This window comes from Hirundo rustica, chromosome 1 (assembly GCF_015227805.2).
Source record: "Hirundo rustica isolate bHirRus1 chromosome 1, bHirRus1.pri.v3, whole genome shotgun sequence".
Classification (NCBI taxonomy): Eukaryota; Metazoa; Chordata; class Aves; order Passeriformes; family Hirundinidae; genus Hirundo; species Hirundo rustica.
In genome coordinates, this window is record NC_053450.1 from 119,272,728 (window position 1) to 119,290,174 (window position 17,447).

At 36.7% G+C, this 17,447-nt stretch overlaps 1 protein-coding gene across 3 annotated transcripts in view; it reads right to left on the bottom strand.

Annotated features, from left to right (window-relative positions):
* Positions 1-17,447, bottom strand: part of KCNH8 (potassium voltage-gated channel subfamily H member 8) — a 206,885-nt gene that overhangs the window by 91,598 nt on the left and 97,840 nt on the right. For all 3 annotated transcript variants that reach the window (XM_040081921.2, XM_058422842.1, XM_040081914.1), the window contains exon 3: positions 16,430-16,561. In XM_040081921.2, coding sequence (XP_039937855.1) covers positions 16,430-16,561 — 132 coding nt within the window. The remainder of the gene's footprint in view (positions 1-16,429; positions 16,562-17,447) is intronic.

Consider the following 17,447-nt stretch of genomic DNA (forward strand, 5'->3'; position numbering starts at 1 on the left):
CCAGAGTAAATGAAAGCAGACTTTTTGTGATGTGTCAGGATTAAGAAAAAAGAAATTACGGGACTAAAGGAAGAAGCTGTCTGTCAAGGAGATTTAATTAAAGTCAATTGAATGCATACAAATTAAGGGGGAAAAATTAACAAAACACAAAACTAATTAGCAGAGCCAGAATTTAAAATCAAGCAAAATAACTACGTCTTGAAACCTGCCTAGAAAAGTGAGAAAGATTTGTATTATAGGAGGCTGATGTATTTTTGGCTTAACAGCACAAAACCATACATAACAAAATGTGTAGGAGGAAAAATTTTCCAAACTTTCAGTAAAGAAGTTTTTGTGTAATTCATGCAAGAGAACTTGCAAGTTGTGGATTTTTTTTAAACTTGACAGTAAAGAAAAAAGGGGGGGGGGGGGGGGGGGGGGGGAAAGGGGGGGGGGGAACCTTTGTACTGTAAGCCAAATAGCTACACAAAAGTTGAAGGAGGCAGATGGAGAAGCTGCATACATTCCCATCTCCAACACATATTGGTGTCAGCTACAATGAAGAAAAATAGAACGAAAAGCATTATTTCAGAAAAGACCCAACTAAATTAATGTTGTTTTTTAAAAAATAATTATCTCTGTATCATCAAACCACTTAAAACTCAAACTAAATTTTAAGTCATCTTAAATTCTGGGTAAGAGCAAAGTGCTTATCTCTTTCTCCGAGGAAAAATGAATTTAAGTCAATTGAATTGGGTCTCCACTGTAGAATTGTTCAGCTATAGTAGTCAAGTTTTGTCATATGACTTTGAAATTCTCTTTAATACTATTTACTCTTTAATTACTCTATTTCTATTAGTAATATTTACTAATTCTATTTAATATTATTTACTTTTTTCCTTTCTCAGCCTAAACTGCCATGTTGTATGAGGCCACTCAGTTTACTGTGTCCAAAAGCAGTCAATAAAATAGGCTTCAGATCTGCTATGAGGAAGGCTGGGAAAACAGTATTTTGATCTTCTGGCCAGCAAAGCTTTTGAGATGCTTTAGCTTAAGGCTTCATCCTCATGCTGTACTATATCTAATACCTGTCCTACGTCCTTAGCCTGTAGAGCCCAACGTAGTCCGTGCTGGCAGATGGCAGATAAAACAGCCTTGGTGATGTGATATGCTGCAAGACCCACTCTGAACTGCATTCAGAAGGCAGGCTTGGTACCTTCAGGTAGAGTTTCCTTGAGTAATTTCAATATCCCCAGCAATATGAAGCCCTTCTACCTATGCTCAACCTTGGAAGTCTTCTCTTTACCTCGGCTAGGTCACCCATGCCGTCATAAATATATCCTTTAAATGTATCCTTTCAGTAGCTATTTGCAGAATAACATGGAGCTTTCAAGCAACATGATTACCCGACACAATGGTGTAATACTGCTTTCAGGTTTTTTTCTTTATAACTCCTAAGCTCAGATATGCCTTTCTCTCATATGCTGAGCATTGAGCAGAAAGCTGTCCATGATTTCATCTCTTTCCAGAATGCCATGAGACTATGGAATATGATATACACATATTCACATATACACATATTCTTCCTCCCCATATATTTACTGACACGGAGTTTCACTGTCTATCCACCCTTTAAATGAGGGCAGGTTCCTTATAAGATTTTAAATTTTATGTGTCAGCAGCCTGATAATTTTTGGCTTTACACAGATTCCATCTCTCCTACCTGGGTTCAGCATTTCAGTCACTAAGGTACTCACTAACCTGCTCAGGCTGTGGGACTTGCTATGGCCCTTAGAATCACACCAACTGCATATTTTCACAGCAAGTGAAAACTTTCATCACATGTTGATTACACTATTTGCAAAGGATTAATGCTACCTCTATTAATATTGGGAGTCACTCAACTCCTAGAGACAGAAAAGTATGCATCAATAATGAAAGCATTACATTAATTGTGAAGTAATAATTTTCTTACTAACCGGAAATGGCAAAAAAGTTTTTATGATTGTGATTAGAAATTAAAGAAAATTAGATTATTGTGAAGATAAGATGCCATCAGAGCACATGTCAGTAGCTTATAACATTAGTAAGTAAATGACATTTGTGAATTCCCCTGCTTTCTGGTCTCCTATATGCCTTCAGGAAAGGAAGAAATCCTGAGCCTTAGCAAAACACATTGTTCAGCAGGTGTGCCTCTACACGTGCGTGATTGTTTTCTGTAACCTTCCCTTTTTTCTTGTCATGCTCAGTTCACAGCTCACTATTCTGAAACAGACAGCTCATTCTTTTATAAACTCCCATCTGTTTCTCTCTGGTTCTTCAAAAATTTAGGTACCTGACAGACTTGATTTTTTTATTTTTTCCCATGGCCGATCTTAGAAAAAAAAGATTCAAGAACAAAATCAAGCATAAGCAGAAAGTCACTTTAATGCAACTGGATTATTTTTGCCCTGTGCTTAAAATCAAAAGGATTTCTCATCTTCCCAAATAAAGTGAGAAACCCTGTTCTAGAAAAATACCAGATTTAGGGGTCTGTTCCCTGGTGCTTCTACACACCCTTTCCTGTGTAATGGTAATCCCCTCCCCTAGGCAGCTCTTTAAAAGGATGCTTGCAATTTGGTCTTATTTTCCCTATATCAGAAAAGTGATAATACAATTTTTAACTCTTACTGCTGTCCTTCTGGTTGCTTTCCTTTCAAATGAAGGCAAGTATAGTAACACAACTGTCAGACATGACAATTACAAAATATTTTCTAAGAAAAAAAAAATAATACAACACCTCTTTGCTAAGCTTAATATTAGCTTCCTAACTTTACACTTCTTAGACTCTTGTGAGGGAAGATTGCAGTAAAAAAAAGCACAATCAGACACAAAAGTCTTCGTAACTCTTGTCTTTTCTGTTGTGTTTTTGTAAGAACATAAGGCTTCAATCATCCACTTAAGGTTAATAGAAAGTGGAGGCATAACTCTTTTCATGTCTCGTTGGGGAAAAAATAAGATCTACTTCTTAGGTATAAATCAGAAATATAAACCCTGACAACTTCTGACAAACTTTCATAGGCATGTGCTGCCCTAGCAATGCAGAACTGGAAAGTCAGCTTTACTGACTAAATTGACACCAAAGGTAAGTCTGTTCTCCTTCAAAGCAGTTCATCGAATCCTAGAATAATTTAGGTTGGAAAAGACCCTTAAGATCATCAGTTCACAATCTTTAATTGCGAACTCCACCACTAAACCCTGTCCCCAGGTGCAACTCTGACATATCTTTCAAATACTTTCAGAGGTGGTGACTCAGCCACTTCCCCGGGCAGCCTGTCCCAGGCTTGATAACACTTGGTGAAGAATTATTTCCTAAAAAGGGAATAGTCATAGCATAGCATTAGACAGACTCCAGAATATTTCATGGCTTATAATTATCTCATTCTCCTGGTAAAGTCTGACACATCTATAGAATCATAGAATCATGGAATGGTTTGGGTTGGAAGAGACCTTAGAGATCCTCTAGTTCCAACCTTTCTGCCATGGGCAGTGATACCTTCTACTAGGCCTGGTTGCTCAAAGCCCCATCAAACCTGGCCTTGGACTCTTCCAGGGATGGAACATTTACCACCATCTGTTCCAATTCTCAGCTGTTCCAGTAACTCCCTACTCTCTTACTGAAGGCTGAGAAACCCTGATATGACCCAGAAAAACTGTGCTCATTCCATAGCACACAACTTGTGGAGAGAGAGACCATGAAATGCCTTTTTTTTCCAAATACCAGAACGAACTAACCTGCTTTGGCCAGAAAGTTTGCATTTTATTTACAAAAATTGTCTCAGCCTTGGTAGTTATTACTCATTATTCATAGCATTAATTTGCATCCCTTCAAGAGAACTGCTTTCACTTTTCTCATTTATGTATTAATTAAAACCACTACCTAAAATTCCCTCTGATGTGATACCTACCCAACATATTAGTGTATGAAAATATCTCCAGTCTGATCATGGGTCATTACCATTGAAAATTTTCAATACAAATGTACACGGACACAAACCAGAAAATTAAGATCTACTACTTCATTCATATGACACAGGAGAATCCAAGAGATTTGCCTGTGCTTACCTAAAACATAGAGAATGAATAAAAGTGACCTACACCTCTCAAATTTAAGCCAGAACACAATATACTGGCAGTACGTGAATGAAATAGAGAGGGATAAACTAGCCTGGGAGTTTAGTTATGCAAACACATGCACAACTGAGTAACTTTTTTCAGAGATGGTAGTTCTACCAGCAACCAACGTGAAAGAATTATCCTAAAGGCTGTGAGGCTGCAGACCTGCATCTCTAAGCAGGATTTTTGCAGTACAGGAGCCAAGGAAAGACAGGTTCACCACTAGGGATGAGACCATGAGCCTTCACTGCTTTTTTATATTCTCACAAGAATTTTAGCTCCATGCTCAGAACTATATTCCAACCCCAACTATTTGATTGCCGCTGTCCTGTTCGCTTGGCAGGTAGGGTTGTTAGGCTTTGGGTAAGATTGATTCAGGCACATTGGCTATCCTCTTCAAAGAGTGTAAACTTGACCATCTCAAGTCATGATGTGCAATAATGCTGACTGGGCAAAAATAGGAAAGGTGATATAGGTTGTCATGGGTTAGTACAGTTTGGATTTTTAGTTATAGAAGAATGTAGAATAATTCTCCAGGTCAGGACCTGGGAATTGCTTTAGAAGAGACAGGGACCTATCAGAGGGTTAGTTGGAATATTGGCATCTGTTCTGACCACTGAAAATTGTTGGCTGCGACTTTGGGAAGTACCATATAAAACCCCGTGAATTTCCTGTAGGTGGGTCCTTTTTCTTCTTCCTTTGGCCTGAGAGGGACAGGTAACATCGAGCTGGGCCTGCTGCTCCCCCTTTTTGGGGGGGAGCTGGCCTGAGGCCTGGCCGGATTCCATCGGCTCCCGGGTGAGGGGGGGGAAGGAGAGTTGCTGTTTTATAACAGCTACTTTCTTCAGACTTCTTTAGAGCAGAGAGAAATCTTTGCGAGGCCCTGATAAGAGCTATGGGCACCATTTGGGCCGAGGCCACCCCGATTTACACCGAGGGGGGTGGGCTGAGAAAGCATTTATGATCCTGCCTGATTTTTTTGTGATTCTGGACTGCCTGAGTGCTTCGATCTCTGATGTTTCTGTGTGACTTCTTCCTCCCTCACCAGCGCGGCCTTGAACATCTAACACCACAAGCTACAGAGAAAGAGACAAAGACTCTGAGCAGATTTAACTCTTTCTTAGCAACAGGAAGCTTCCAGAGCTTGACCCTTCTCTGAGAGAGTAAGAAAGGACAGAGTGAACATAAAGAACAACAGGATGAAGTCAGTAGAGCAAGAGTGAAAAGACTATTGGGACAGAGGGTTGAAGAGTTGGTTATTCCATTCTTACTTGAGCCATGGAAATGAATTTTATATTTAGATAATTCCTTTAAATCATGGGAAAGATATGCATTTGGGGAGATGATTGTTTTGATTTGTGTGTGGATTTGCACAAAGGTGTTTGTGATGAACTAAGTAATATCCTATAAGATGCTTGAACAGAGATAAAGATGAGAAGCCCTCTGCACCAGTGAAGAAGTGAGAAGATATCTCTGTACCTTGAGGTGAAGAATCCTTTGCTTTGGAGTTATTCATCTTTAAAAGGTGACACCCCAGTATGCAAAAGTCCAAGACCCATGACCCATAAGCAGCTTGGGAACCTGCTAATGGGAGGGGTCACAAAGGCAGGTTTCTCTGGGCGGTTGTTTTTGTGACAGTTTAAAACCCACAGGAGAACTGTTCTAAGTTGTCAGTGGGATCCATGACTCTGAAAGATACTCTTCCCCTAATGAATTTATAAAAGACTGTTGTCAGATAGTGAAACTGACTGAAAATTACTAATTTTGTCTCTTTATGTTGTTTTGTAAGAAAGTGAACAGTTTGTAAGGGGAGGGAAGAGTGTTTTTGAAGTTTCATTCTGTTTTTTGTTTTTTTCTCCAACTTTCTTTTTTTCTATTCTTTTAGTGTATGTTAATAAAACCATTTATTAATTTTAAGGTTGAGCCTGCTTTGTTTTTCTCCTAGTCTCTCTCCCACAGAAAGAGTAAGTACCAAGACCAAAATTTAGTGAACGTTAAACCACTACATAGCTATAGATCTCTTTAAACACTTTGCAAAGAAAAGTCCTGAAGAAAAACAGTGAGTTCCAGATTTACATGGACCCTATAGTGGGTGTTCTCTGTGAAAATTCTAAATTTTAGGTTTATTTAACTGTGTACTGTACACTTTTATAAATATATTTCATAAAGTAGTGAGATTACTTGATCTTAGCTATTTTGAGAGTTAAGCCAAGGGCAATATGAGGAATAAAAAGATACTTTTTTTATTCTACTAGCATTTTACTCAAAGGACTAGATAAATTGGCAGAGTAGATAAGAACTTTTCATTTATTTCATTGTTTACAAAATTAAAATCAACCATGTGATGAAATAGCAAGTAAAGCCAACTCCCATCTAAGAAAATTTATCATAGAAATAACATAATTTTGAATGTGTAAACTAGATTTCCTTTTGAACAATAACACCAACAACAGAGTAGAATAGGACAGATGGATTCCATTGCTAAAAGTTTTCTGGATATGGACAGACTTGAAGAAATCCATGATGCTGCTCCATGCAGCAGTGGAAGAAACACTGAAAATGCATAGTAACCAGGTTAGGACTGTGGTTATTAATTCTGGTGGAACCCTTCCCTGCTCAAAACAGAGTCGTACCTGTGTGATCTCTCCTACTGCTCTATTCTGAAATCAGGCAGGGAAATAAACCTCTCTAATTGTCTTTCCTGTGTTTATCTTTGTGCTTTCACAACCACACAGCCCAATAACACTAAGAGATGTTTTTACCCAGAATATATTACAAGTACTGAATTGCTCCTTTTTGAACCTGGGTTCAGTGGATGATTTGTTGAAGAATTTGTCCGTCATTTATTCATCTTACAACTCTACTTGTAAAAGACTTCCTGTAAGAAGTGCAATAAAGTTGGGGGTTTTTTTGTCCTTTTAGTACATGTCTTGGGAAACCCTCCTCTCTTGCATCATAAGGTAAGGAGTACCACAACAGAAAGTGTGATCTTTGAATAGGCCCCCATGAATAACCCATGTGCAATAAAATTAATACAATTATGTCTACATGAAACACGATGGTTTTAAATCATATCCAGCACTGACACGAAACACATTTCATAGGCAGTCCTCAAGAAAAACAAACCACCAAGAAAATTCTGGAGAAAACTGGAATAAAGCAAACCCCTGAACAAACACAAAAAAACCCCCTCTAAAACCAGATTATATGGAAAATTGGTGTAATTTTATTCTAGGCTTTTAGAAATCTAGCAAATTTTCAGTTATTATTCAGGGGACAGCACACCAGCAGTTTCCAATAAAAAGAAAATTGATAAAAATCTTCTTTGGCATTAATGACAGAATAAAAGCACTACCATGGGCAAGAGGCTGCAGGAGTTCTGCTGGTTGGATGACACATTCTTTCTGTCAACAGCAGCCAACAATTCACAAAAGCGTTTGCTGAATGGTGGATCCAGGCTAGCCTCTAGCTACTTTTTAAATCCTGTTAACTGATTAATTGATTCAATAAGAAGATGTACCTAACACACATAGAAATTATACACTGTAAACGTTATTACAGAACATTCTTTAAAGGGGCAAATTTTACACAGAATCAATGGTATGATTATCATAATTTTAGTATTATGCCTTCGAGAAAATCCAGCTTTGAACAGAAAGAGAAAAAAGCAATATTATATATATTAATGTTTTTATGAATTAGAAAGACCTTTAAACAGCTTATGAGATAAAAATCCTTAACCACATTTTGGCCTGCTGATTCTTCCACTATGAAGAAGAAAAAAAAAGGTGTGAAGAACAAACACACAAAGTCAAAAGAAGGGTTCTTTCTCCTCTTCCATCTTGGTGGTTGATGGGAGTACACCCCTACATAAATAAATAAATTTTCCTCTTTAGATGCCTGTATCTAGGTGTATCTCATAAAACTCAGAATTGGGAGGGAAAAAAATAATTCCAGAAAACAGAACTTTCAACTGTTTTTAATAGGCTGGGTTTTGGCAGAAGAACTCTGAAAATGAATTATTTTAAATTATTTTCTCATTTATTAACACTACTACCAAAAGTTACAGAACTCTTAAAATGAAGTAAAATATTCCAAAAGTTATTTCATAATTGTGCAAAATATTTTATTTGCTAGCTTTCTTCTGCTCTACTCTAGAATAATACCACAAATGGGAAAACTTATTTTCATTATATCATCAAATTTGAGATATGTCTATTGATTCAACTGGAGTGATCATATGTTGTTCTTACAGAATAAAATGTAGCATTGAATTTACAGCTGGGTCATCACTCAGTTCTGGCTGTTTTTAAAGTGACTTTTTTTTTCCTGGAGTAGTTTGCATTTCCCACAGCAAATTCCCACAAGGCTCTTAGACAGTCGTATGCTCATATATCATTATGAACAAAAACATAACTGTAATAATATGGAGAATATTTGAAATATTTTTCAAGAACCCCTAGAACTTAAATAATGCCAGCCTTGTAAGTCACTGAGAAACTTTTCATTCTCTTTGGCAAGTGTTAATATCTCTTCCTCTGCAAGTGTGTAGTATTTAAGGATGCAATATCTCAGAACCTGAGAATTTTATTTTTTCCTTTAATTCTTTGAATTTAATTATGTATTTTATATTTTGATAATTTTTCTTCCTTTTTAATATTCAGAAAGAACATGATCATAATTTCAAAGTCATTAATTGCAAAAATAATTTTTTAAAAAATTTGCAAAGATGATGGTGTTAAAATGCACCTTGCTCACTCAAGTGTACCTGAATAATTGCTGTCTTCCAATGAAAGCATGTCTTTCGAGAATGAAGACTTGTTTTCTTAATTGATTTATGCACAATACAGAACTAGATAAGTCACCTATAAAAATGTTTTGTGGTCAATGTAACTCACCCTGAGTTAAAACAGGGGGAAAGGGAATAGATTTTTAAAAAAATAGTTTTTAAACTTAAGAAATATATAAGTTCAAAATCCTATGATGTCTGTGTATATGTTCCATGTGGTCAGAAAATACCTCTGATTATCTCTCAAAGAATGAGATTCTCAGACTCTGAGAGTGACTGGTCCTAAACTCAATCAGTTGTACAATTTTAAGTATACAATTTAGGACAGAGTGTTGTAAACCCATCTCTTCCACAGCTGTGCAAAAGTCACTTGTAGTAGATCTTAATTGCTGCATCTTTACAGGACCTCAGAATTGCTCTGAGGATCGACAGCGTGAACTACATGTCTTGTAACTGCAAACACAGTTAAGTTCTGCAAATGGCCCAAGGCCTCCTAGATGTGTTTCTGAACACAAAGTACACTTGAAAGTCCTCATGGTCTCTTTAATAAAATGTAAGATACCAGGGTGTGTCTAGGTCAGTAAAAGTCTTTAAAGATATTTCTCCCTTTTCAGTTTGTTTTCCCATAGAAAAAAGAGAGGTTGTAAATTATATAAGGAGGTTGTAAACGGTCTGACTCATTAAAAAAATCACCTACCACACACACAAAGCACTCTGAAAAGTTCTTCAGCAACATATGTACTGAACATATTCCCTGTTTCTTTCATGCTTTCTCTTGTCTGTCTTGCATGGCTGAGTTTTCAGACTTTAAAAGGAGTGTCTGAAGATACTTTCCAAAAATCTGTCAGCAAAATTAAAAACAAAACAAACCAGAAACCCAAACAAACCACTTCTCTCTTTTCCCCGCACCTTGATAACTTTGTTTTCTAAAGAAGATATGGAAGCAATGGCATAAATTTATCTAGGAACTAGTGAGTATGAACTTCTTTTGGTTGCTAATGTATATACTCTCTCAGCCTCCCAAGATATACCAGAATACAGTCCACTGCTCTGCATTTGCTTAAGAATCAGACTTTGCTTTTCTTTTTTCTTGTTTTCATTCTAAATATATACCACAAAGGGCACTTTTCCCTCAGCTCTAGGACATGCCCTGTGCCTCTCTGAGAGCTGCTGGAATGGAACTGCCACATGCATTTAACATTCAGGGCAAGGCTAAGGCAAGAGTGACAAAGATTGATAAGTCTCTAAAGATTCAAGGCTCAAATACAACTTATTTGCTTGGATAAGAAGGTGAAAAGGTGACATCTACATGCTCACAAATGCAAGAAAGAACAGAGAGAGAAAGACAGCTTTTTTTGTCCCCTAATTATTTAAATTACTGTCCACAGAGCAGGAGAAAAGGAGTTTCTTTGTAGTGGTGCAAGAATTGTTTTATTGAGTTATTAAGTTATTTTTGTAAAATTTATAAGTTATTTTTGTAATGGTTCTGTCCACTGTACCCTCCTGTGTTCTGTAATAGTTTTCCCCCTTATGAGTTAGTTATATAACCAGATGTTTTATGCCAGTCATTCCTCCCCTGCACCCGTCCCTCTCAATCCCCCCTCTCTCCACTTGGTCGCCCTATCTGTCAATTTGAGACCCTTCCCTGGATTCTGGAAAGATCCAGGAGAGGTGTCGAGTGATAGTCTGGTGCCCTGGGAATCCCCTCCTCCCCTCTTGTGATTTGTTAATGGTTCAGATGTTGACACCCCTGTTACCACCCCCGTGTTCCCTGGTTGGCTGACCCGTTGTCACCACCCCTGGATCCTCCCGCGTTTATAAGTGGCCGTCAGGCTTTGATCTCTGCTCTCTCTGGGCAGCAGTGGTCTGAGGTGGAGCTCCTTGCTGGACTCCCCTTAATTAACTACCTTCCACCCTGCTCAAGAGAGACGACCCTTTTTCCATCACTGCAGTCGTTACGCCATCAGGTCCACTCGCCTTTGTGGGGAACCAAGAGCCCACCAGGAGGAGGTTACTCGCCCTGCCTGTAACCCCGACCGATCCACGCTGTCGCAGCGCAGAACTGGGCTAGCCTGCGCGCCTGCCAGGCCTGAGGGACACAGCGACATTTCTTTTTAATGACGGCAGAAGTTTCAGATCCTTCTTACTTTGATGATGATCCAGGAGCAAAGTCATCCTAGGGAGGAAGTAACTGAGCCATTGCAGAATAAAGGCTTCCTCAATATGTTCTTCCTTTGGGCGATGGGAATATTGAGGTAAAACTCTGCTTCTATCCCACCTCCTCCATTGATAGAACTGCAGGGTGCCTGTGCATCCTGAAACAATTTCAACTGCTTTGGTTTTTGTAAGCCTAGGTGGCTGTATGGTTATGATCCCCATCCCAACATATTGCCTCCTGACAGGTATAAGAAGCTTTAAAATGAAAAATTGTCTCCTGAATATTCACTGCAGTAGCTTGAACAATCATGAATTAGCTGAGACAGTAATTAAGCAGAATAAATCAAAATGCATATTGCAGAATTTCTTACAAGAGACCAGTGTTGCTCCAAATAGACATTTTCAGCATAAAAAATCTGGAATGTAAAATGTTTGGCACACAGTATTTCACTTCTGGCACACTGAAAAGAACAACTCCTCCCTCCAACAAATGATGTATAATCAAAATAAATCTGTTTCCTCAGAAATTCACATGGACCTAAGGATTAGTAAGAAGCCAGAAAAAGCCAGACAGTTGAACCGTAACTTGCATCTTAGTTTAATCTGTTGTGGCAGAAGGTGTAGTCCTACTTTTAATTCACATTATTTCGAGAGTGAAGACATCTTTACCAACAGGCAGACATACCTGAAATTCTGTTTAAGGTGTTGTTTTGGGGTTTTTTTTTGGTTTTTTTTTTGTTTTTTTTTTGTTTGTTTGTTTTTTTTGTTTGTTTGTTTGTTTGTTTGTTTTGTTTGTTTTGTTTGGGGTTTTTTTGTGAGGCGTCAAACACTGGAACAGACTGCCCAGATAAGTTGAGGAGTCTCCATCCTTCATGACATTGAGCACATGTGTTCCTGGGCAATTCATTCAATCTGACCCTGCTTTGAGAAGGGGACATTGGACCAGGTAATCTCCAGAGATTTCCATCTCAAATATTGTGTGATTCTGTGGTTACTATATATTGCACATAATAATAGTTCTGGAATAAGGTTGAGAAAAGCTGTCCTAAAATAATTGCCTTCAAACAAAGAGTTCAAATTTTTCACAATAAAATAAACCAAAGTGAAAACAAATATATTACCAATAAAGACTAAAGGAAGACCCGTGGAATGAGTCAAATTAATCAGGGGAATTTTAGCAACGACTATAGCAGAACTCTACATCTATGCAACCTAAATTATTCCACATTAGCATGCAGATTAGAGGTCCCAAAGTAGTCACTAAATAATTTAATTTCTTATTTTCCTACCTGGATTCCTGTATTGCCACTAAATTCCAACATATGTTCTAGTGTCATAGGCAGAAATGAAAAAGCACTAACTCAGCCATGCCCCACTGGAGTCCAGATTTGGAGAACGGAAATTCCAGTTTAATCACTTTTCCTCCAAAAGGACAATGGGACTTTGAACTAGTTTACCAAAAAGTAGCTCATTGTAAGTTAGGATGCTAGGATAAAACTCCAGTAAAAATACTTATGAAACAGTTTATTTAAAGTATAACAAAACAAACCTTTTCTTGTATACTGGAAAGACCATCAATTTGCTTAAGTGCACAGTTTTGGGAAGAAAAGGTGGTGAGCTGCTTTTCACAATAGCAAATGATTACAGATATTATTAAGCAGACAGAAAGCAGAGTGTATTTCTACAGTAAACTTACAGGTAGGGCAAACACGTATGGTTGAAAGTCAACTGGCAATACTGAAAAACTGAAGCCATTAACCATATTGTCAAATTGACTTAAAAACCAAACCAAAACCAAACCCAAGAAGTGTCAAAGTTACTGACTGTCATAGCAGTTCTTAAAGACTTATCAAACTTCTCAGGCATGTGTTTTTCCATTTTTCTTATATGAAGGAATTAGAAAAAAGTCTGCTTCTCCCATCAGTTAATAAGGCTCTTTTCACTGGAAACTTTTATACAGAAGAAAAGCAGAAAAAATCCCCTGTTAAATTTGTATTTAGAATGACACATTCAAAAGGAAAGGTCACAGATGACATCTGACATTTGTGCTGGGTAAAGGAAAATACGGTAAAAAAGTGGACTTTTGCAAGGCACACTGGCACCAAGGACCAACTGAAGTTGTGCGAACAGATGAGATAAAATAGATAAGAAAACGTCTGCAGAAAATCAAAGACAGTATTGGCTCCTGAGATTTGCAAATGTAAATATACAATGCACAAGAAGAAAAAGGCCAGAAAATCAGAGGATAAAGTTCAGGAAAGTGTCTTTGTAAAAGTACAAGAAGAACAAGATTTTACAGAAGAAACCAGTGATATCAAAAGTAGGAAAGACCTGAGGAAGTAGGAGTCTGGAGAAGGTTTTTGGAGGCACAACTGGTAACAGTGTGCTACCATAAAGTGCTGGTGGAATGTGAAAGGGGCACACTTAGGAGAAAAAGAACATGTTAGATAAGTTTTCTAAGGAGTTTAGAAATTAAAGTCAGATGGAATATAACTATTAATGACCCATACAAATTATAGAAGTCAGTTCTGGGCAGAAAACAGAAGAGAGAGACTGGAACAAAAACATTGATAAAGGGGCCTTGCACGGGCAGACTAGCTTCATCTGGGAATGTTTGGATGTAGGTTCTCCTTCCATGCACAGTCTAACCTCAAGAGATATGCTAAAAAGGCAATAGAAAACTGTGCATAATGGCAATTACCTTGTAGCAATAGCTCAGTTTCAACAATAAGTTTAAAAATTATTTGATTTTTGAAAGGAAAAATTCAGTAATCCTTGAAAAAGTGAATCAATCTCTGAACATTAAAGTTTTTCATACATTCAAACTCAAGTTTTTGTTAATACAAGGTGCATTGTATATTCCTTGTAGTAGTTGTGGTCTAAGTGAAGAAGAACCAATTACTTCTAGAAGTTAAACTTGCTGAAATTTCAGATACTGAATGAGTTGCACAGATTGTACTGGGAATTCCTTTTTGAAAATAACAAAATTATATTCATCACTGCAGGATTAGTAAATCATTCTGCATAGGAAGAATTTTCATGCTATTAATAAGGAGATGATATACTCCTAGATTGATTTTTATACAATCAAGTGGATAGACACAAAATTAAAATACTGAATTAAAAAAATATATTTTGAATAAATGGTAAAATCCTGTTTGTTATCTCACTCTATTCTATAAAACACTATAATTGTCAAAGCCCCATACTAAGTGCTACTTTCTGCTTCCCTGATGCTAACAACACAAAATGATTGTCATGGTTTTAAAATTAGTATGAAGGGACAGAACAACCAAGTTTCAGGATGGTGCTCCAAAGAATACATCATGGATGAAAGCCAAGTGTCAATATTCATTGCTTGAAGCAACTGAATGGGCATTTGCTGGTGTGGTGTAGCCCTGCGTAAGCGTATTCCTATGTCAGCACACAGCAGAGATAAAAATCTGCTTAGATTTATAATTTGACATGAAACCACGTCAAAAGACCGTCTCAATCCATCCTAAAATAACCATGCAGCTACAAAACGTTTATCAGATAAACAATAGCTGACATTTTGCAAGTAATCAGCAACATACCTATTTCAAGTCATCACTGGCATACTGAACGTGATTTCTCACTGGGTCTAACCTGAAAAATTGCATCACTTGTAAGTAGATCATTAGCCTTTAGAGAACAGATGTTCTGACAATCTCTGTCCTACATGGTTCCACATATTAAGTTTTAATAAATTGCTTTCCTAAAACTTTTATAAGAGTAAGGTTTTCTGTGGCTTAAGGAGAAGCAAGGTAAAATATTTTTCATACATTTATTTTTTTTTATTTCAAGAAGTAACATTTGATTGAAATTAAATGTAAGGAAAAGCAGCAAAATGTACTTGTGTGCTACTTGAAAATCATTTTTCAGTCTGCCACCTTAGAAATTTTCAAATATATTCAGTGCAAAAAGTGAAGGATGCGAAATTTCCCACCCCCCCCCCCCCCCCCCCAAAACCTTCTAATATTCAGGACTTGAAAATTAAGTAAAAGGTGAAATTATTTGTCCAAATGTACACAAGAGGCAGACATTTTAAGTGTAAGTGTTGATTTATAAATATTAATCAGCACCAGAGAGCATAATATTCTACAGTTTAAAGTACTAACATTTCATAAAAGAATACTGAATTACACACCTCTGTAACTGAAATATAACTCTTTTTTTTGTCTAAAAATGAACATTTAAACCCAGAAAAAGTTGAATGTTAATTGTTCCCCTACTTTAGAAACCTACGAGGAGTAAATGTGTTCTAAAGGCCATAATTATGTAGTTTTTGAGATATTCAGAGATCAAAGGCTATCACGGGGTGAAAAATTTAAATAGATCGCAGAATAGTACCAGGTTGGAAAATTCAACACCAACGACATTTTAAAGAATTCTGAGAGCTACTCTTGGTGTCTACAGACAAACTCTAAAAAGTTCCTTTGAGACTGGAAAATGATAAAGTTTTATAAATAAATATAGTCGGTTCACTATACCTTTACAAAATGCAGATCTGGAATAAGTACACTGCCTTTGATGCACAAGTCAATGCTCACTGCATAGTCTTCATCCCCCTACACTGATGTTGATTTGTGTTAGCAAAATTTAGCAAATCTTGATTACACTATACAGTCAAAATTATTTTATGGCAGTTGTGAGCCATTAGCATAAGACAATTTTCCAAATTTATAGAAAAGAATCTTTGCATTCCTTTCCGAAGCAAATAAAAGTGAGAATGCATTTCTTATACTATTGGATAATTCTGATGACATAATAAGTCTTATGACTGATGATATAATAAGTCTTACGTCTGAGGACATAATAAGTCTATAACTTAAAGTGTAATGAAAATGAGATGACACTAGAAAATATATTTTTATCAATAGACAAAATAATTTTTAAAGCTTCTTTAAACAAATGGGAAAATATGAAAAAATGCATTCATTTACTCTTAGCCATGCTGAAATCAGATGCATAGATGGAACTTTTGAAAAGGGCTAGCTTTTCCAAAATACCAAATAATACCTCTGTAGATCCTGAAAGTAAATAAATTAAATCATTAAATTAAATTAAATTAAATCATGGTACATTAAAAAAAAATTGGATAAAATACTCTATCTCCTAAATTCCACATTTACAGAACCTGCAGCAATATGTAAATGATAAATAACCCAAACAAATTATTTATGATTCTATGTCATATATTAATTTCTTCTTTGGAAAACTAGGTCTCTATATTGAATAGTGTACATGCAAGAGAATGCTCATGCAGGTGCAATTCTTAAAAACATGTAACTGTTGGTTCTTATTAATGTTTTTGCAATTCACACAAACCTTCTTTTTTGTCTTCTGCAGCAATCTTCACTTTTGTGTCTGTTATATCTTTGAAAGAGGCCAGAAAGAGTACTACATCTCCTTTTTCATTCTTTATAGGAACAATATCCAGTAAGCACCAGAATGAAGACCCTGCAAGGATAAAGAATGAATTTAATTCAAACATCTGTCTTTTAGCAGAGAGGGGGGAAAACATGTGAACTGCATATTTAGGAGGTCAGTAGTCAGAGAATCACAGATGTTAAGCTCATGTAAATCACTTTGCATCATTGGTTGAAGCTCTGTAATACTGCTTTCTCCAGACACATGACACTAATTTAAATGCAAAATTTATCTACAGGGATCATTAATAGAGTTTAATGAAGCTGCTTACTTCTCTGAAACCATGCTTTCCTTTGAACTCTCAACTGATGTTGCTTATTTCCTGGAATAGCTTTCACTTTGTTAACTTGGCATCTGAAGCATTCATGTCTGCTATGGAATCATTCTACCTTAATCATCTGACTTGATATTCATTAAAACCTCTTGACAGAAGACCTGATAGTCAGAGCATCATCCTACTAATTCAAAGATATTTAACTAATCAGATATCAGACTTAGAATAGAAATAAACTCATTGCACAGATGCGAGATATATAATATCATCTCTAAAATTAATATCAGCTATCTTCTTTAATTTCTTTAATGTTCACCATTTTAAGACTGAAGCTGGACAAAACTGAGTTTGACAATATCAATCCAACCTTTCTCTGTCCACACCTGCTACATAATGATGCAGTTTATAATAAATTCTTACTGTTTACATCACATGCCCTGTTTGCAAGATATGTTCAATTCCAATGACATAATTTGTAAGTTTCCCATCAACACCACTTGGAAGAAGAAAATATTTAATGCCTAGATGCAAACATCCTAGATTCCACTCCTATCCATTCTGGGGTAACAGCCCAGCACCAGACTTCTGTCTCTTTCAGGTTTTAGGTATCCATGCTAACTACTTCCCTCCACCATCAGCCTA